The sequence below is a fragment of the Hippoglossus hippoglossus genome, chromosome 6 (genome assembly GCF_009819705.1).
Source record: "Hippoglossus hippoglossus isolate fHipHip1 chromosome 6, fHipHip1.pri, whole genome shotgun sequence".
In the NCBI taxonomy this organism is placed as follows: Eukaryota; Metazoa; Chordata; class Actinopteri; order Pleuronectiformes; family Pleuronectidae; genus Hippoglossus; species Hippoglossus hippoglossus.
This window is the reverse complement of record NC_047156.1, coordinates 12,034,309-12,050,506: the sequence shown is the minus strand read 5'-3', so window position 1 is coordinate 12,050,506 and position 16,198 is coordinate 12,034,309. Positions and strand designations below refer to the sequence as shown.

The 16,198-nt window shown below is 40.5% G+C and overlaps 1 protein-coding gene and 1 long non-coding RNA gene across 2 annotated transcripts; one reads left to right on the top strand and one right to left on the bottom strand.

Annotated features, from left to right (window-relative positions):
- Positions 1–4,841: 4,841 nt before the first annotated feature.
- Positions 4,842–12,657, bottom strand: adm2b (adrenomedullin 2b). The gene is made up of 2 exons (XM_034587234.1): positions 12,538–12,657; positions 4,842–5,654 (listed from the first exon to the last, which is right to left on the bottom strand). Exons 1-2 carry the CDS (start codon positions 12,639–12,641, stop codon positions 5,246–5,248), a joined length of 513 nt encoding a protein of 170 aa, XP_034443125.1. The 5' UTR covers positions 12,642–12,657; the 3' UTR covers positions 4,842–5,245.
- On the top strand, positions 11,957–15,564 carry LOC117762706. The gene is made up of 3 exons (XR_004614048.1): positions 11,957–12,294; positions 12,498–12,916; positions 14,987–15,564. It is a non-coding gene; the product is annotated as an uncharacterized LOC117762706 (long non-coding RNA).
- The last annotated feature ends 634 nt before the right edge of the window (positions 15,565–16,198 follow it).

Genomic DNA, 16,198 nt, shown 5'->3' with positions numbered 1-16,198 from the left:
CAGATAATATATTTCATGATTTATTTTTTTATTGCATATAAAGTACTTTTACACATATTGATGTCTTTAGTTTCTTCAAAAACCTGCGTACTTGTTACACACAGTTTATAAAGTGGACCTGTAACTACACCTGTACCTGCAACCACGGTATATGTAGCCTACTTATATACACATTAAAAGAAAAAGAAGCAAAATGAATGAAATAAGAGGAGTCCTGCTTTTATGGACAATTTCTGAGTATCGACCACATTATTACCAAGAATTAGCTGATGGTTTCTCAATATCAAATCTCCTGGTACACACACACACACACACACACACACACACACATCCTTTTTGGCACCAGGCCACCAGGTGTCCCTCTCACATTCTTTGCACTGAATGTACAAATCCGAGTCTTTATTGTATCAATTACAATCAATATTAAGCGATGTACATTATATTGCATCACACTTTTAATGTGATGCAATATCTCGTGGATTGGTGGATAATTATATCGAGTTTTACTTTTGGTTTGCAGCCACACTATCTGAGAGGTCATTGCCTGGATGTGCACACACACACGCACAAGCAGAAACATCAAATATTTGAGTAGTTAGAGTGTTTTGCTTCATTTTGCTCTTTGTCAGTCCTAAGTAGTGTTGTATAACATAAAATAAAAAGTAAAAGCAAGAGCTGTTTACAAATCTGTTAAACTCTACTTCTGTGTTCACATTTGCCAGACAAGCAGACTTACTTGGCTTGGTCCAACAATGAAATCTGATTGGCTGATTGGATTCGAAGATGTGAGGACCCACCTGCTAAGTGAGACCAGATCTGAGATCATCTCAGCAGCTTTCTGCCCAGCTCCTAAAGTGTCCGCCGCTCATTCTGTGCCATTATCCCAACAGAAAGGCCGAGTCTTAACCCTGAAACAGCCTTTGATTGAGAGTCAGAAAGTAAGTACCAGCCCAAATATCCTCTCTCTGTGAGGTCTAACTGTCAAACTGGTCCCCACACACACTCACACACACTCACAAAGTAGAGTTCAAGAGAAAAGTCCAAACCAATGCCAAATAATCTCTCGAGTTCACAATGACATTACATGTCAATGTGTGTGTGTGTGTGTTTTTGTGTGCCCCCAGAGTTTTCCAATAATCAGCAGGTTGCCTGAGGTGCTGGGCTACAGTTTAAATGATGCACCCAGACCCTGACCTCACCCTCTCTATGGAATATTTTGACAAGATTATTTACATGGCATTTAGTTACAAATTGCCTTCCATAATTATGTAAATAAATGCCCATTATATTGATTGTAACTACTTATTAAATTTAAACATTGCGCTCATTTATAACCACTTCTAAAATTCTTCTTTTACATACGAGTCTCGCATATCCAGAAAACTTTGTGTATATACACATTGTGTCATCTCCTAAAGAGAGACTGAATGTATGAATGCTTACCTCAAAGTTTCTGTAGTCTTTGTTGTAATTCTTCTCCAAGTTCGGCCGATATGCCAGAGATGGGTCTGGACCCTGCATTTCAAGTGTCAAATACATTTTCAGGCTTTACTTGGATACATATGTGCGTTTTCATTGAAGTAAAAATGAGAGAGAAAAAAATGAAAGCACAACCTCCGCCCACGATGCTTATGAGCCTCATATTTGGCAGATGAAGTGTTTACAGCTGCTGTGTGGTGGAGTGTTGGTCCTCTGGAGCTGATTACTTGCCTCCCTGCGCAGAGTGTGAGGGAAATGACGATTCACCATGTAACAGATGGGTTTTTTTCTTCTTTTTTTGTGGCTATGATGTGTGTGTAATCGTCCGTCAAGAGAGACATTGAGTTCGGCAATGTGAGCTCATGTGGTGTAAGTTCCGGAGAAATGTTTTGGATTGGAGTTTTCTAGGAAAGTGAGATTTTGATGAACGTTTCTGTAACTCTGCCAAAAGGTGCTGACTGAATGTTAAGAGAGGAGACTTTCTGTATTAGAGTTAGAATCACTTGTACATCTTCCTGAGGGTTGTGTGGAGCTGTTCTCCACGATTATGTAAAAGATATTAAACCTCATCATCTAACTTCACCCAGGGATACAGAATGTTATAAGTGAGATAATTGACACCTTACAGGTCTTTGGTATTGTCAGCAGGATGGGACGGACCACTCTGGACCCAGGGTCTCCTCAGAAGGGTTATCCGCACACAAGGAGCGAGTTCACCCAAAGGCTGGACCATCCCGTACGTGGCTGCCCTCCAGGGGGGACCAGGAGAGGGACATGATCCAATAAACCGCCATAAGTAACCTGTGAAATATGTGAAAATTTGCAAACCAGCAAGAATGTTGTGGATATTTACATTAGTCACACCTAGCCTGTCCATGGAACAGAGGTGAAGTTGATAGTGTCTAGTCTGCACAACAGAGGTGAACGTAAAAGGTAAATTTTAAAAGGTACGCTGAGTTCTGGGAATCTCCAGGGATAAACTAGGCTTGTGTCTGCAAGGGAAAGAAAATATTGTTTTTCCTATCGAATCACTGTCAATGTGTGTCAACCAAAAAGATACTGATAAAATAAAAAGGACAGCACATAAAAACTTAAAGTAAAGGGAGTTGATTTGCATCGTGGGTAATGTAGGTTTTATATAAGGAAGAATGTTTTACATTAAAGTGGTTAAAAAACATCAAACATCACCTTAAGTCTGACACTTAAGGTTTAATGTCTTAATGTTTTTTTTATTTGATTGACACACTATTAATCTTGGCTAAAACTCATACTCTCGCTCTCTCTCTCTCGCTCTCTCTCTCTCTCTCTTACTCTCTCTCACACACACACACACACATACAGGCAAATGAGAGTAAAGAAAAGGTCGAGTGAAAAGTCCAATGCCATAGAATTTGTCAAGGCCAACACAACATTACATACCTTCATGTGTGTGTGTGTGGTAGCCAAGATGAATAATCATTATCACTACAATGTTGTGAGACCAATTTTCCAGTCGTAAATTCAGTGTACATTAACATAAAATAGGTCACATTTGCACCTAGGAGTGTTGCTAGAGCAAACAGATAAAACACATGTGAAAGTTTGACTGGGTTTTTATTACACAAGGCTGCTATTGTATAAACAAAGAGAGATGAACAGTATCACAGGCGGTTCAGAGAAGGACACTTGTGCCTGGGGGGGGTTCTCGCATAAACAGGGAGAGTTAGTAAAGTGGAAAATTCACAGCAAACTGGTCTCATTAATTTAAAGTTAAATAACGTTTGAAATTCAAGTCATAGTGAATATACAGGAGAATAAAGTGCTTTCATGCATTCCTATGAACATTTGACCTGTAGGAGCACCTACTGAAACTGGAGTAATGCTGAATTGACATACACAGAAAAGCACAAGACTATGAAGCCTTAAATAACACTTGAAAGGCAAAATATAAGGCCTAATGAATTGATTAAACCATTTAAGGCTTGAAAAACAGACTTTCTAGGGGCAAAAATCTAAATATTGCATCTTATATTTACACTTCACAGGTAAAAAGCACTCTAGAGCATTGTTGTCTTCTCTCTGGTTCGCTTACTGAGACCGTGAAGAATAGTTATCTGTTAAGAAGTGTGCAGACAGATAATGGATTAGGGTTAGCGGTTATTTTGGCTGATGGTCTGCACAGTGGGGTTTTGGGTGAAGGGTTAACTGGGTTTGACACTGAGGTAAAGCTACTTGTTCGAGCTTTTGAGAGATGGGCTGGATAAGCTCAGGGCTCAGGTAAATTCAGATCAGCGGGATCACCACTGATGACGATAGCAGACATTGGACGCCTAGTTTCGACAGAGGCTTCACTGATTCACTTTTTTTTTTGCTACACACAGTGTCTGAAATGGTTGTTACTTTAGAAATGCCTACAACACAAATAATCAGGTTTCACTGAAGTAAACTGGTGCTAATGTGGCCAGTAACAATGACTACTTTGGGGAATCTCTCATTTGCGCAGGCCAGAACTGCAGTGAAATGCCATAATGTAAAAAATTTAGAAATTCTGGTTTATTAAAAGTTATTTTCATGGTGTTGACCAACGTGTCCATGGCCATCAGTATGATTTTACTAATTTGAGTATTTGCTGAGATCTGTCAACACGGTACACCATAGTCTGAGGGCATTTGTTCTCAGTCAGATTATCAAACACGCCAACATTTTTTGCCAGTTTAGGGACTAGAGAGCACCTCTGAAATTACAGTTTTCATAAATTCACAGTTAGAGATAGAGAGTTCAATGCCAGCGCCATTGCTTTCAAACTAATCTGCAAGCAGCTAATACTGAATAACCTATATTGAATGCATCCTTATAGCAGAAATGGCAGTAACAGAAACAACCTGTGAACATACCTATAAAATATCCTATCATAATTGTTATGCTTAAATAGTGACCCTGTCGGCATAGTTGCTATTTGGTGTCATGTTTCCTGTCACCTAGCAAATATTTGAAATAGTCACTGTGTTTTGGCTCTGGTTTTGGTCCCTACCAACGTCTGAGGAAAATATAGCTTTAAATGAGCTTCTAAATGCTCCACAATGTTCACTAGCTTCTCGCTGTTGAATGAGCTGATGCTTGCTAAAGCTCTGTAAAGCTAATGGGAGCTGCAGATTCAGGTGATAATTATCTGTAAAGTTGTGGCTATGATCGTCCCTTTTCATACGATACATTTTTATTACAATAAATACTGATTGTAGCTGATTTAAATGTTTTCAAAATATAAATAATCAAAGTTTAGGTTTGTATGACAATGATGTAATGTCATATTTTGGAGGGACGGTGGCTTGCTATGAGTCTTAATGCATTTATTTGTTTTTTAATCATTGTCGATACATTTTAGTTTTTTAAGTTTTGCACTGAGTACATTATAATCACGGAGATAAGGCACTGCTTTGTCAAATCTAAATTGAGTTGAAAAAATAAATGAGTAAAGTTTCTTCCTTGTAAGTTTATGTTAAACTGTGATGGACATTAACAATGGATAGTTTAGGTGTTAGCTCTACTATTCCCCTTTGTTTTGGTTGTGTTTCTTGCGATGTCGACTAACTCCTAGATTCTATAAATGACGAAAATGATCATCAGTAGTAGATGAAATAAGACATAAGTTGTAATAAACCACAATAGCCCATTTATGGACGTACATCAAAATCTTATTTTGGTCCCTTGGTGTGTCACCAAGGCCACAAGGCCTGGGTAGCTTGCCAACGTGTCTCAGTCGACATGCTGTTGGATTTGAGGTGGGGTCTTAGCCGTAACTGTATGGACTGCGAGGGTTAATGGGGGAGGAGTCTTCCCTCCCGCTCTGTCCAATCAGCTGGTAGAGACGGTGGCTGAGGTTCTGAACCTGACAGGTGCCCAGAACGCAGCCCACCCTCATCAGGTGGCTGTGGCCCCGCCCACCACCACTGTTGGCATGACGACGACCTCTTGACCGACGTGGCCGAACTGGCGCTTCTTGCAGCACATTGCTTTGGTCAAGCAATTGGTCGGACAAGTGCAGCTGGGCCTGTTTGTGCAGCAGGGCTCTCCAGATGAAATGACTGTCTCCTAGGGGGATGTGGTTGTCTGTGGCAACGGCGTGATCAGACACAGTAGGCACGGCGGTGGTGTGAGGAGAAGACTTTGGGTGTTTAGAACTTCTGGATAAACCCAACCTGTGATACAGAGAAAGACAGAAGACTGTTTAGATTCAACATAAAAGCCGTAGGACAGACACTCACAGATGGGGGGCAGTCATGCGCATGTCACCTGCTTGGGTTTCTGATCGAAAGTAGATCCCTACGACAAGATGAAATGCCTCACAGGAAGTCAGGCTTGTACTGCAGGAATGTCTACTCTACTCAATCGGTGGGTCTCAAAGAGGTGATTGAAAGAGAAAGTGAGAAGGAAAGATGGAAGCAGAGATAGACAGAGGGTGGTGAGCAGGTGGGAGTCTGCTTCATTATACTGCGGCAGATTCCTTTTCACTTACAATTACACTGTCTGTGTATGTCAGTGGCTATCGGACGCTGCACTGATGACGTATTTGACACTTTTTGTAAGCTAACCTGGACGTTAGCATCACCCTTGTTACTTTGATAAAAGGACAATGGGATTTTTCTTTGAGGTGCTATCTCAGGCAATGTAGATGCTTTACATTACTTTAACATTTTACATTTAACAACTATTGTTACATTAATATATGATATACAACTTAAAAGCTGTTTTCTTTTCTTATGAGTAGCTAATAGCCTGTTCCCCCTTATTTCAATCATTGTCAAACTTTACTGTGACTCTCTCAATCACAGACAGTTGACAGGACAGACATTTATGTGAGATATCTCCATCATTTAAGAGACCAATCAGCTGAAGGTTATGCAAAGTCATAGGGAGAAGCATCCTGCATGAGTTTCACATCTCACAAATTCATCCCTTGAAGTCACTGACATGTATTAGCTCTTTAGTTGCAACTTAAGCTAAGCTAAACGTATCCTGGACTTATTACCTCCACTCAGGACGATAAGTTTTCACCCCTGTCCATTTGTTTGTTTGTTTGTTTTAAAGCAAGATTACACAAAAACACCCAAACGGATTTCCACGAAACCTGGTAGAAGAATGCGAAATGGACCAAGTAAGGAATTTAGGTGCACATCCAGATAGGCAGATCCAGGAATTTATTTTTAAAACACTTTTGTTAACATTGTGATATACAGTCCTGCTCACCATTATTGGCACCCCTTCATTTTTTGCATAACCTGTACAATATCTTCAGAAATAAATGGAAATGTACCAAATTTATATCATCAGGATCTTTTAATTGGAGGTCCAAAGTAATTTAACAAAGAAAATTGTTTTTTCAACTTGCATATTGTAATTTCAAAGAAGAAACAGAAAAAACATCATGTGCAGCAATAACGGCACCCCTCTTTAATATTTGGTTGCACACCCTTTGGCAGTGATGACAGCCTCCAAACGTTTCTTGTAGCCATCTATAAGCTTCTTGCACTTCTCAGCTGGTATTTTCTCCCACTCTCCCTTTGCAATTTGTTCAAGCTCTTGAACGTTTGCAGGGTTCTTTTCCCCAATAGCAGATTTCAGCTCACCCCAAAGATTTTCATTGCTGGCCATTTTAAAACAGTCCATTTTTTCCTTTTCAACCATCCCTGCGTGCTTTTGGATTTGTGCTTTGGGTCTTTGTCTTGCTGGAGGACCCATGATCTTCGACTCAAACCAAGTTTTCTTACACTGGGTAGGACATTTCGCTCTAAAATCTCTTGATAATTCTCTGATTTCATGATTCCTGTGATACGGTCAAGGCCTCCAGTACCAGATGCAGCAAAGCAGCCCCACAGCATTATGGAGCCTCCACCATGCTTAACTGTTGGTAGGGTGTTCTTTTCCTTGTAGGCTTCATTGCACCGTCTGTAAACAAACTGTTGGTGTGCATTGCCAAAAAGCTCTATTTTTGTTTCATCTGTCCACAGAACATTTTCCCAGAAGGACTGCGGTTTGTCCAGGTACTCTTTGGCAAAGATCAGTCGTTCCTTTTTATGTCTTTTCCTCAGCAATGGTGTCTTCCTTGGCCTTCGCCCATAAAGCCCTGTTTGGTTTAGTGTGCGGCGTATGGTACTTGTTGAAACCATGACCCCAGGCTGTTCCAGGTTGGCCTTCAGGTCTTTGGATGTTTGACGTGGTGTTTTTTCCACCATTCGCACCAACCTTCGAAGACTTCTCTCATCAATTTTTCTCTTCCCCCCACGTCCAGGGAGGTTCTTGACAGTTCCATGCTTGGCAAACTTCTTAATAACATTACGCACTGTTGAAACAGGGATACCAAGGTCTTTGGAGATGGCCTTATACCCTTTGGAGGTCTTGTGTATGCTAATAATAGCCCTTCTGATGTCCTCAGACAGCTCCTTTGTCTTCACCATTGTGACAAAGGAACAGGGAATAACAGGTGGCTTTTTAAAACACGGAAGTCATCATTCATTGGCTAATTAATGTCACATGGGCACAGACAATTTATCACAGGTGATTCTCATTTGTGATTTACCACAGGTGAGTCCTAATGTGTTTCCATACTGATTTACAGCAAAGGGTGCCAATATCAGTGACACAGCAAGCTTTAAGTTTTTCTATTTCCCCCCCATTGTTTATTGTTTTAAATTGTTGTTTATCATTTGCTCTTTTGTATCAAACACGAATTCTCTATAGAAAAAAGTTGTTTCACTTGATTCATTTTTTTCAGGAGATATTCCACATTATGTACTTAAACTTCTTGGGTGCCAATAATGGTGAGCAGGACTGTAGATTGGGTTTTTTGGTGGGGTATTTTCTTATTTTCTCAGGCAATGATGCATGGATTTTTTGGGAAAAAAGCTGGTACTCAGGAGGTGAGTATCTGTGTGTGCATTTTGCAGTGGATCAGAATAAAATACGGGGACTGTTGGGCCTTGGCGGAGGTACGTACACTCTGAGCACCATTCTAGTTTATATATTGAGTAAACTGAAGTAAATGAAACTTACAACATTCCTCTTATCTGACTCTGGGTTAAAAAAAGCAGATCCCTTAAAATACTAACGTAATTTCTTTGAACCCTTAAGACTACATACTCATACAACATCTTCACTATTTCTTCACGTGGACCCACAAAACACAGTTAAAGAGTGACAACCTGGACAACCTGTTTTCAAACAGTCTAAACTGCCCATTAGTGACCTCTAGATGTTGTCCAGCTTCCTGCGACTATCCAGCCTGAAGTGGTTTAAACTGACTGACACCGTTTTCCACTCACGTATCACCAACACAGCTAAAAAATATGTTCTGTTAATTATCAGCAGGATCTGAGCTGTCACAACTTACAACAGGGGAGCGAGAGAGCAAAACACACAGCACAATGTGGTTGATGATAAGAGGCCACCACTTCTCGTAACTGGATTTCCAAATACTTTCTTTAACGCCACGCGGCAGTCCAGCCTCACAATACCTTTTCTTTTCTTTTTTATCTATCGTCTCTCTCTCTCTCATGTTAAAGAGCTCAGTCGATAGAGGGAGCTCGTCTGTTTGGCCACGTGACCATTCAGAAATTACGCAATACTTAGAATGGATCATGTAGAGTAGCCGGGGGACTATAGGTGTAAGGTGTAAGTAATATGGGAACTTGCATATGGTTTTGAAATTGAAATATTGCACATGATATTGAATCAGTATGCTGTAATGTGTATGTGAATGGGTGAATGAAACTTGTACTGTGTCACTCTATTTGAAAAAATATCACTCATCTGCATGGCTATTTTTACACTGACTACACATTCTACATTTTCCTGCAAAACAGAAAATCCCTGTGTGTGTGTGTGTGTGTGTGTGTGTGTGTGTGTGTGTGTGTGTGTGTGTGTGTGTGTGTGTGTGTGTGTGTGTGTGTTGGCTATTCATGAGGTGAGAACCATAGAGTCAAGGGAGAGAGACGGTTTGTGTGTGTTTGGTGTGAGAAGTGGGCCAGAACTTCATATGATATTTATCCTGTAACTGATCCTGACTGGTATTCTGATCAGCCTTCTGGCCGGACACCATGAGCCCTCACTGCCAGCACACACAAACACGTACCCACGTTCCCTAACCAACTCACTATTGTGTGTTATACCAGTGACTGGACGCTTTTGTGATTGAACTGTGTGTAAGGGAAGCTGATTCTGGCAGCACTCGACAAAATCACACACACAAACACACAAGAAAACACACACATACACTGGCATAATGCTGGTTGGCAGGGAATTAATGGATACACACGTGCAAGTCACATGTGACTGCCTGGCAACAAAGATTTTCCAACACAAAAACCTGCTCACTGATATGCATAAACACTGCCTGACATGCTCTCTCCTACACACACACACACACACACACACACACATATTTGCTGCATACGAGTAAAAGCCTACCTGCTTTGAGGTTTAAACGCAGTTGTCTAAAGGAAAAAGCCGTTGGTGCAGAGGTACAAGGAAATCTAGGCCACTGAACTGCTTCCCTCTCTTTATGTAGACCTAACACAACCAGTACAGGTATAGGCTATATCTGTACTAACATACAAACAAGATCGAACAAGTTTGTGTGTCATTGACAGAAAAATGATTCAAACTTATGTTTATTTTGTTCTTCTGCAGAAGAAAGTGAAAATAAAGTTAGCTTCAAATAAATTAAAGTGAGACAAGGATTTGTATACGTTACTTTCTTAGTAAATTAGTAAAATAGTAATACATAGTCTTTAATGAATTTATTAGATATTGATAGTGGAGACAGACTGTGGGAGATTCAACAAAGCTTCCAGATCTGACCTCGAGACATTGTGGTGGAGGAGTTGTTGTCTCTAAGCCGGGGGTGCCACATCATTTCTTTGGGCCACTTTGAAGTTGATATTGCAGTGTTTATTTCTCATAAACCGCCTTTATTATCATACAGCAGATAGAGCAACAAAATTACTCTCCTGTTTTGCTCCGTTTTGGTCTCCACCAACTGCTAAAATAAACAGACGGTTTTCTAGCTGCTAAATGCTCCACAAAGTTCAGCAAACTTTTTCTGTGTGGCATGTGGTGCTGGGCAGGCACAGTGGTGCGGTGATGATCAAAGCTTTTCAGCAGCATGATGCTGGAAATGACACTGATGAGCAGTGAGCGAGAAACATGGAAAACCAAAACAAAGGGTTGAAAGACACTGAAACTCATATCGCTGACAGGAGCTGCGCAGCTGGATAATAATTCTGTTTCACTCTTAAAAAAAACCTTCATAAGCCATTTTCAGGTATGAACTCAAACACACGAGCCGTGCTCTTTAGGTTGGTGCCATATATCATACGATTCTGTCTTAAAACCTTCTGCCTCAGAGCAGAACATGTACACTGTTCTCTCTGTGGGTCTGTATGTGTTTCGGGGCATGTCTATCTATAGTTATGAGGGCCAATTTTGGTTCAATACCATCATTGTGAGGACATTTTGACGTGAGGACATTTTGGCTGGTCCTCAAAAATTAAATTGGCTTTTTGAGGGTTCAGACCTGGTTTTAGGGTTAGGGTTAGGGTTAGAATTAGGTTAGGGTAAGCGACTAGGGAATACATTATGTCAATGAGTGTCTTCAAAACTATAGAGAGACGTGTGTGTGTGCGTGTGTGTGTGTGCGTGTGTGTGTTGCATTGTAGGTTTTGAACTATGTGGAGAGCCTGAGAGCAGAAGGAGCTTCTTCAACATTCCTCCTAAGTTAGAGCGCAGCATGGGGTTGTCCGAAGAGGAACTGAACTCACACACACACACACACATGCACACATGCACACATGCACACATGCACACATGCGCACCTTCCTGTCGTAACTCCTCAACTCTAATTTGTTCAAGGAACACTTTTTGTCCCTATCAGATCCCCACTGTTTCATTACTGTTATTATAGTTGCTGGGTCTATTCATTATATTCTGCCTCTTTCTCTCCATCGTCTCTAAATTACTACAGGATTCTTAAATTGTTCTTCCTTTCTTCTTTTCTTTCTTTCCAGTCATTTTATTAAGCAGCAGCAGTATTTTTCATCACGGTTGAATCCTCCCTTCCTTTCCACCTTAACCACCTACAACCTTCAAAGACCTTTATGAAGCCTTTTTCTTATTTAAAGTTAAATAGGTTTGAACTACTGAATCACTAAATTAAACAAGCTCTTGGGGTTTTAGCTCCAGCAGTTCAAATGTCCAACTTAACCTTGTTCTAACTTAAGCACTTGAACTGTGGGTTAACTGGATTCACAATAATAGCAGATGGCACTATAATAGAAAAACATTTTTGTTTTACTCACATCTGCCCCGTTGTCTCTCTTACACATGAACACAAAATAATAAACAGTGAAAAGAATTGTTTAGACTAGAAAATAAACTGATAACGCACGGGTCTGCATGTGACAGCTATCTTCAAAAATACTGCTGTGTGTGTGTGTGTGTGCTGCAGTCTTGTTTGCCCCCTCGGAATGTGCCATGTATCCTTGTCCTGAATCCCACTAAATCAGCCTCCCCCTGTCTCACCTCCTGTGGCTTTCAGAGGAATTACCTCATTCTACTACTGGACCCTTTTTCTCACATTAAAAGCTGCCAGGAGACCAGAAGCAGAACTTTTAATGATTAACCTTTGATTAGTTGATCGATAACTCAGTATTAGGAGAGTGATAAATGCCCATCACAAGTTCCCAGAGTTCCCCAAGGTGCTGTCTTGAAAACTATTGTGTTTGAAACAATCTGAGAAAAACTGTGAATCTTCACATTAGAGAAGCTGGACCCAGAAAATTTGAGGTATATCCAAGTTATTATCAAAGTTTATTAGTTAATTAGTCACAATAATGACTAGTTTAGAACTAAGAAAGCATCATCACAATATGTTAAAATACATAAAGACTTAAAGTGTGTTTCCTTTCAGAAAGCACAACCTGAATCATACTTTTCAAAGCAAGCTAGAAGTTAAACGTAGACTTTAAACAAAAGTTTTGTTCCATCAGTCTCAGTCTCCACATTCAGCTCGATGTGAGGCAGTGGTACCTGTGTCTGTGAGAGAGGCTCCTCAGAGTCACAGCCCGGGACTGGATCTCCAGAGGCAGGAGGCCGAGCAGCAGCCACAGCCACGCCGGCGGGAGCGCACACATCGCGGCTCAGCGGAGACGCACGGTCCCGGGGTGGAGAGATGGGGGAACTCCTGCGACCAAAATATGATTTTTCTTTCTCGTGAGGGTGGAGTAAAAACGATATGATGCGTAAAAAATCCAGTGACGACTTGTCAAATTCTATCTAACACGCATGTTCTCCTGCTGGAGTGACACCGGCTGCATCCTCGGTCCTGCGCGCTGCATCCTCTGCGCGCACACGAACACTGCTCCTCTCACCGCTGATGGAAACACTCTGCGCAAAAACCAACAACAAAGTAGGTGGAAACTCAGAAAGTCATTGGGGCTCACATCGGGAGCAAGTGGAGCTTTGCCATTTATAAAACCCTGCTGAGGGAGGAGGGAGGGAGGGAGGGAGGAAGGCTTATTGTGTGTCCTACTCTGAGACCTCACCTCTAATGAATCCCACTACCTCATTAAACCTCATAAATGACTGTTTCCTCATTTAATCTACAGGCAATAGAGTACACAATTAAAATGTATTGTTTTGTGGGGGTCGTGTGCGGTCGTGGTGACCTTGTAGTTTTGATTATTGCCTCTAGTTTCTTTTTACACTGGGAATTCATATCTGTGCCTGATATTTTGATAAATAAGTAGCGTTTGTGCAGGAAAAAATGTGTTGGACAAAAATAAACCAAAATCATCCTCAAGCTTTTTAATCTATTCGCTTATAAGAGGTGCTACTGAGGTATAGAGAATCCAAACTGAATCCAAGTCAGACCTTTAAGTGTGAGAGTGTTTGTGCACGATTGATTGGAAACTGATAAATCCACATTGCTGTACAATAATTAGCACACAGTAAAACTTTATTGCAAACAGATGAAAGACCACAAAGCTCCTGGTTGTGGCCTTCGTGACTGTTGCCCAACACAGAAATCACATGTTGCATCTGAGCTATACATACAGTAAACGCTTTGTCAGGCTCCAGTCGTGCCCACATGCCCTTTTAAACATGCTCGTGACATTTGTCAATCGAAACGCAAGAAGTGACATTTCTCTTTACAACCGAGGGAGATTCAATCTCAATAAAAAATGAAAAAGATATAAGGGTTCCATACTGAGAAGATTCAAACACTAATAAATGATTTTATTTGTATAGTGTGGTATTTACGACCTGTAAGCACAGGTGGATGAGAGAGAGAGACCCTGGTGCGGCAGCAGTAAGAGTGTGTATCTGCTGCTGCAGCTGCTTATGTTTATTGAGGTGTAGAGGTGTCACTGTATTGTATTGTAACACGATACAAGTCAACAAGTCGCTAGATTCATCTAATCTTTCTTTTTCGTTCTGACGTGATTGAAAAGTAAGGAGCGGAAAACTATGTGGTGCTTTTCTGGGATCTTTCCTGTTTCTTTCCTTTTTGTGGTGAAATTCTTGTGTAGTCTCACCTCATCTAGTCTTTCACAGTCAAAGTAACGAGTCGGAGAAGATAAAATAAGTCTTTGTTGATTTTCAGCTTGTAAATATAACAAATTCACGGGTTGTTGGTTGACTTCACTTTTCGAAATGGAGCCTGATCTTATATCGAGATCAAACTATATCAGGGTTTCCGTCGGGTCTGAAAATTTCTAAAATGTAATAATCTGATTCTTAAAAAGTCCTAAATACATTAAAATATTGCGCACTTGGTCTTAAATATGTGTAGGTAGATCTTAATTATGTTAACAATACTTCCATCACACTTTGAAATGATTTTTTACAACTTTTTTGGCTACATGCATAGTTAGTAATGTTCTGTACTAGGCTATTTCACCTTATCACTGATATCCCTTCATATCTGTCATACTTGACATAGGTCTTAAATTGCATTAATAATGGTCTTAAAAGGATCTTAACTTCAACTTGTTAAAACCTGCAGAAACCCTGTGTGTGTTTGTGTTTGTGTGTGTGCAGACAAATTAATCTAGTTGTGTGAGTGAGTACAGGTCAGCCAGCCTGCTTTCTATTGTCATGGTGTATCTTGATTTGTATGAGTCCAGGTCAGACAGTTTGGAGGCACTGCAGAGAGTTAATGTGGGTCAGCATTGGTCGCAGTGATCCTGTTCTCCTCGTTGTCCTTCTGTTACAACTTGTCTTTTCTTTTTTGCGAAGTAAGGACACAGACGAGAGGCTCAGAGTGTGAACCCGATTAAAGAATGCTCTGTTATGTGGAGGAGGCTTCAGGTCTTAATTAAAGGGCCGAGTGTGTGTGTGACTCAGCAGTTTGGGGTATTACCTTCTAAGCTCAATTTCCAGCACTGTGAGCCTCAACTCAGTCCAACATGTGCATTAACACATCTCGTATCTACCCTCTCTCTGTGTGTGTGTGTGTGTGTGTGTGTGTGTGTAGACTGATCCCCTCTCCCTCTCATCTCCTCAGACACAGATGCTTTGCCTCTCACTAGAGAGACTGAGTTTCAGTTCCAGTCTGAGCTGGGACTTTGCTGAATGTCTGCTCACATTTCACGACCTGTGAGCAAGAATCTTAACCACACCCAGGTTGTCAACACACATATTTCACTTGTTTTCATCCCACGTTTCATCTTGATCCCTCTTTTCATTCCTCAGACATCACGGTTAGTCCGAGAACTCAAAACACAGCTTGTGATGATCAAAATCAAACCTTTTTTCCGATGTGTCCTCACAGGGAAGGTGGGTTAAAGCAGATTTTCACTGGCAGGTGTATTGAGTGCAGCAGGAGGTTGAGTAAGGTGACAGTTATGTGCAGAGACCAAGGAGACACAGTGTTCTTTCATCTGAAGATCTTCTGAAGGACATTTTCACTTTATACATTCAGTAGATCTGTGATTTCAATGCATAACCAGATAAGCACAATTCCAGTTTTAGTTTGCTAGTTCCTTGAAGTTTGGCACTTAATTATTAACAAAATCATAATTTTAGGAGTGATGTCAGCTAAATGTTTTACCAAACGTCAAGTTATCGTCCACTTTTTTTTTTTTTTTTTTAAATAAAAGATTCCTATTTTCATGGAATGATTGTCACCTATTTTAGGCTGTTTTTCCTCATGAAGATATATTTTCAAATCCAGTGTTGAACTCATCTTCCCTTTACAGTGTGGTGGAATATTGGTGCCTCTGTGTGGTGAAATGTGGGGTTACACACCCACAGGGAAAGAAAAATACATTAAAGATCACAAAAAAAAATTATAATTTCATCATATTCAGGATTTTAAATTGAGTGGGGGTGTAAAATCTGTCTTTGTATAGACTTCGATAAAAAAAAATAAAAAAAACATAGCAAAGATATTATACACTTCTGACACTGCAGTGTTAGAAAAGCTCTACTAGTGACATTAGTGCCACTAATGTATGTCGGCTGCTCTACTGACATTGAAACTGAGAGATTCATGGTCTCGTTGTCAATTCCCCTCCTCATTTATCTGTTGTTTCTGACAGCAGAAGAAAAGTAGTCTATATATTTTTAATACTTAAGTTGTCATGAATTAGATTTTATACTTTATGAAAAATGTTGATATTTTGCAGCCAACAAATCAAACTGTATCTTCAGTGAGAGTGCAGGTAAAACTGTGACATGTGCTGTG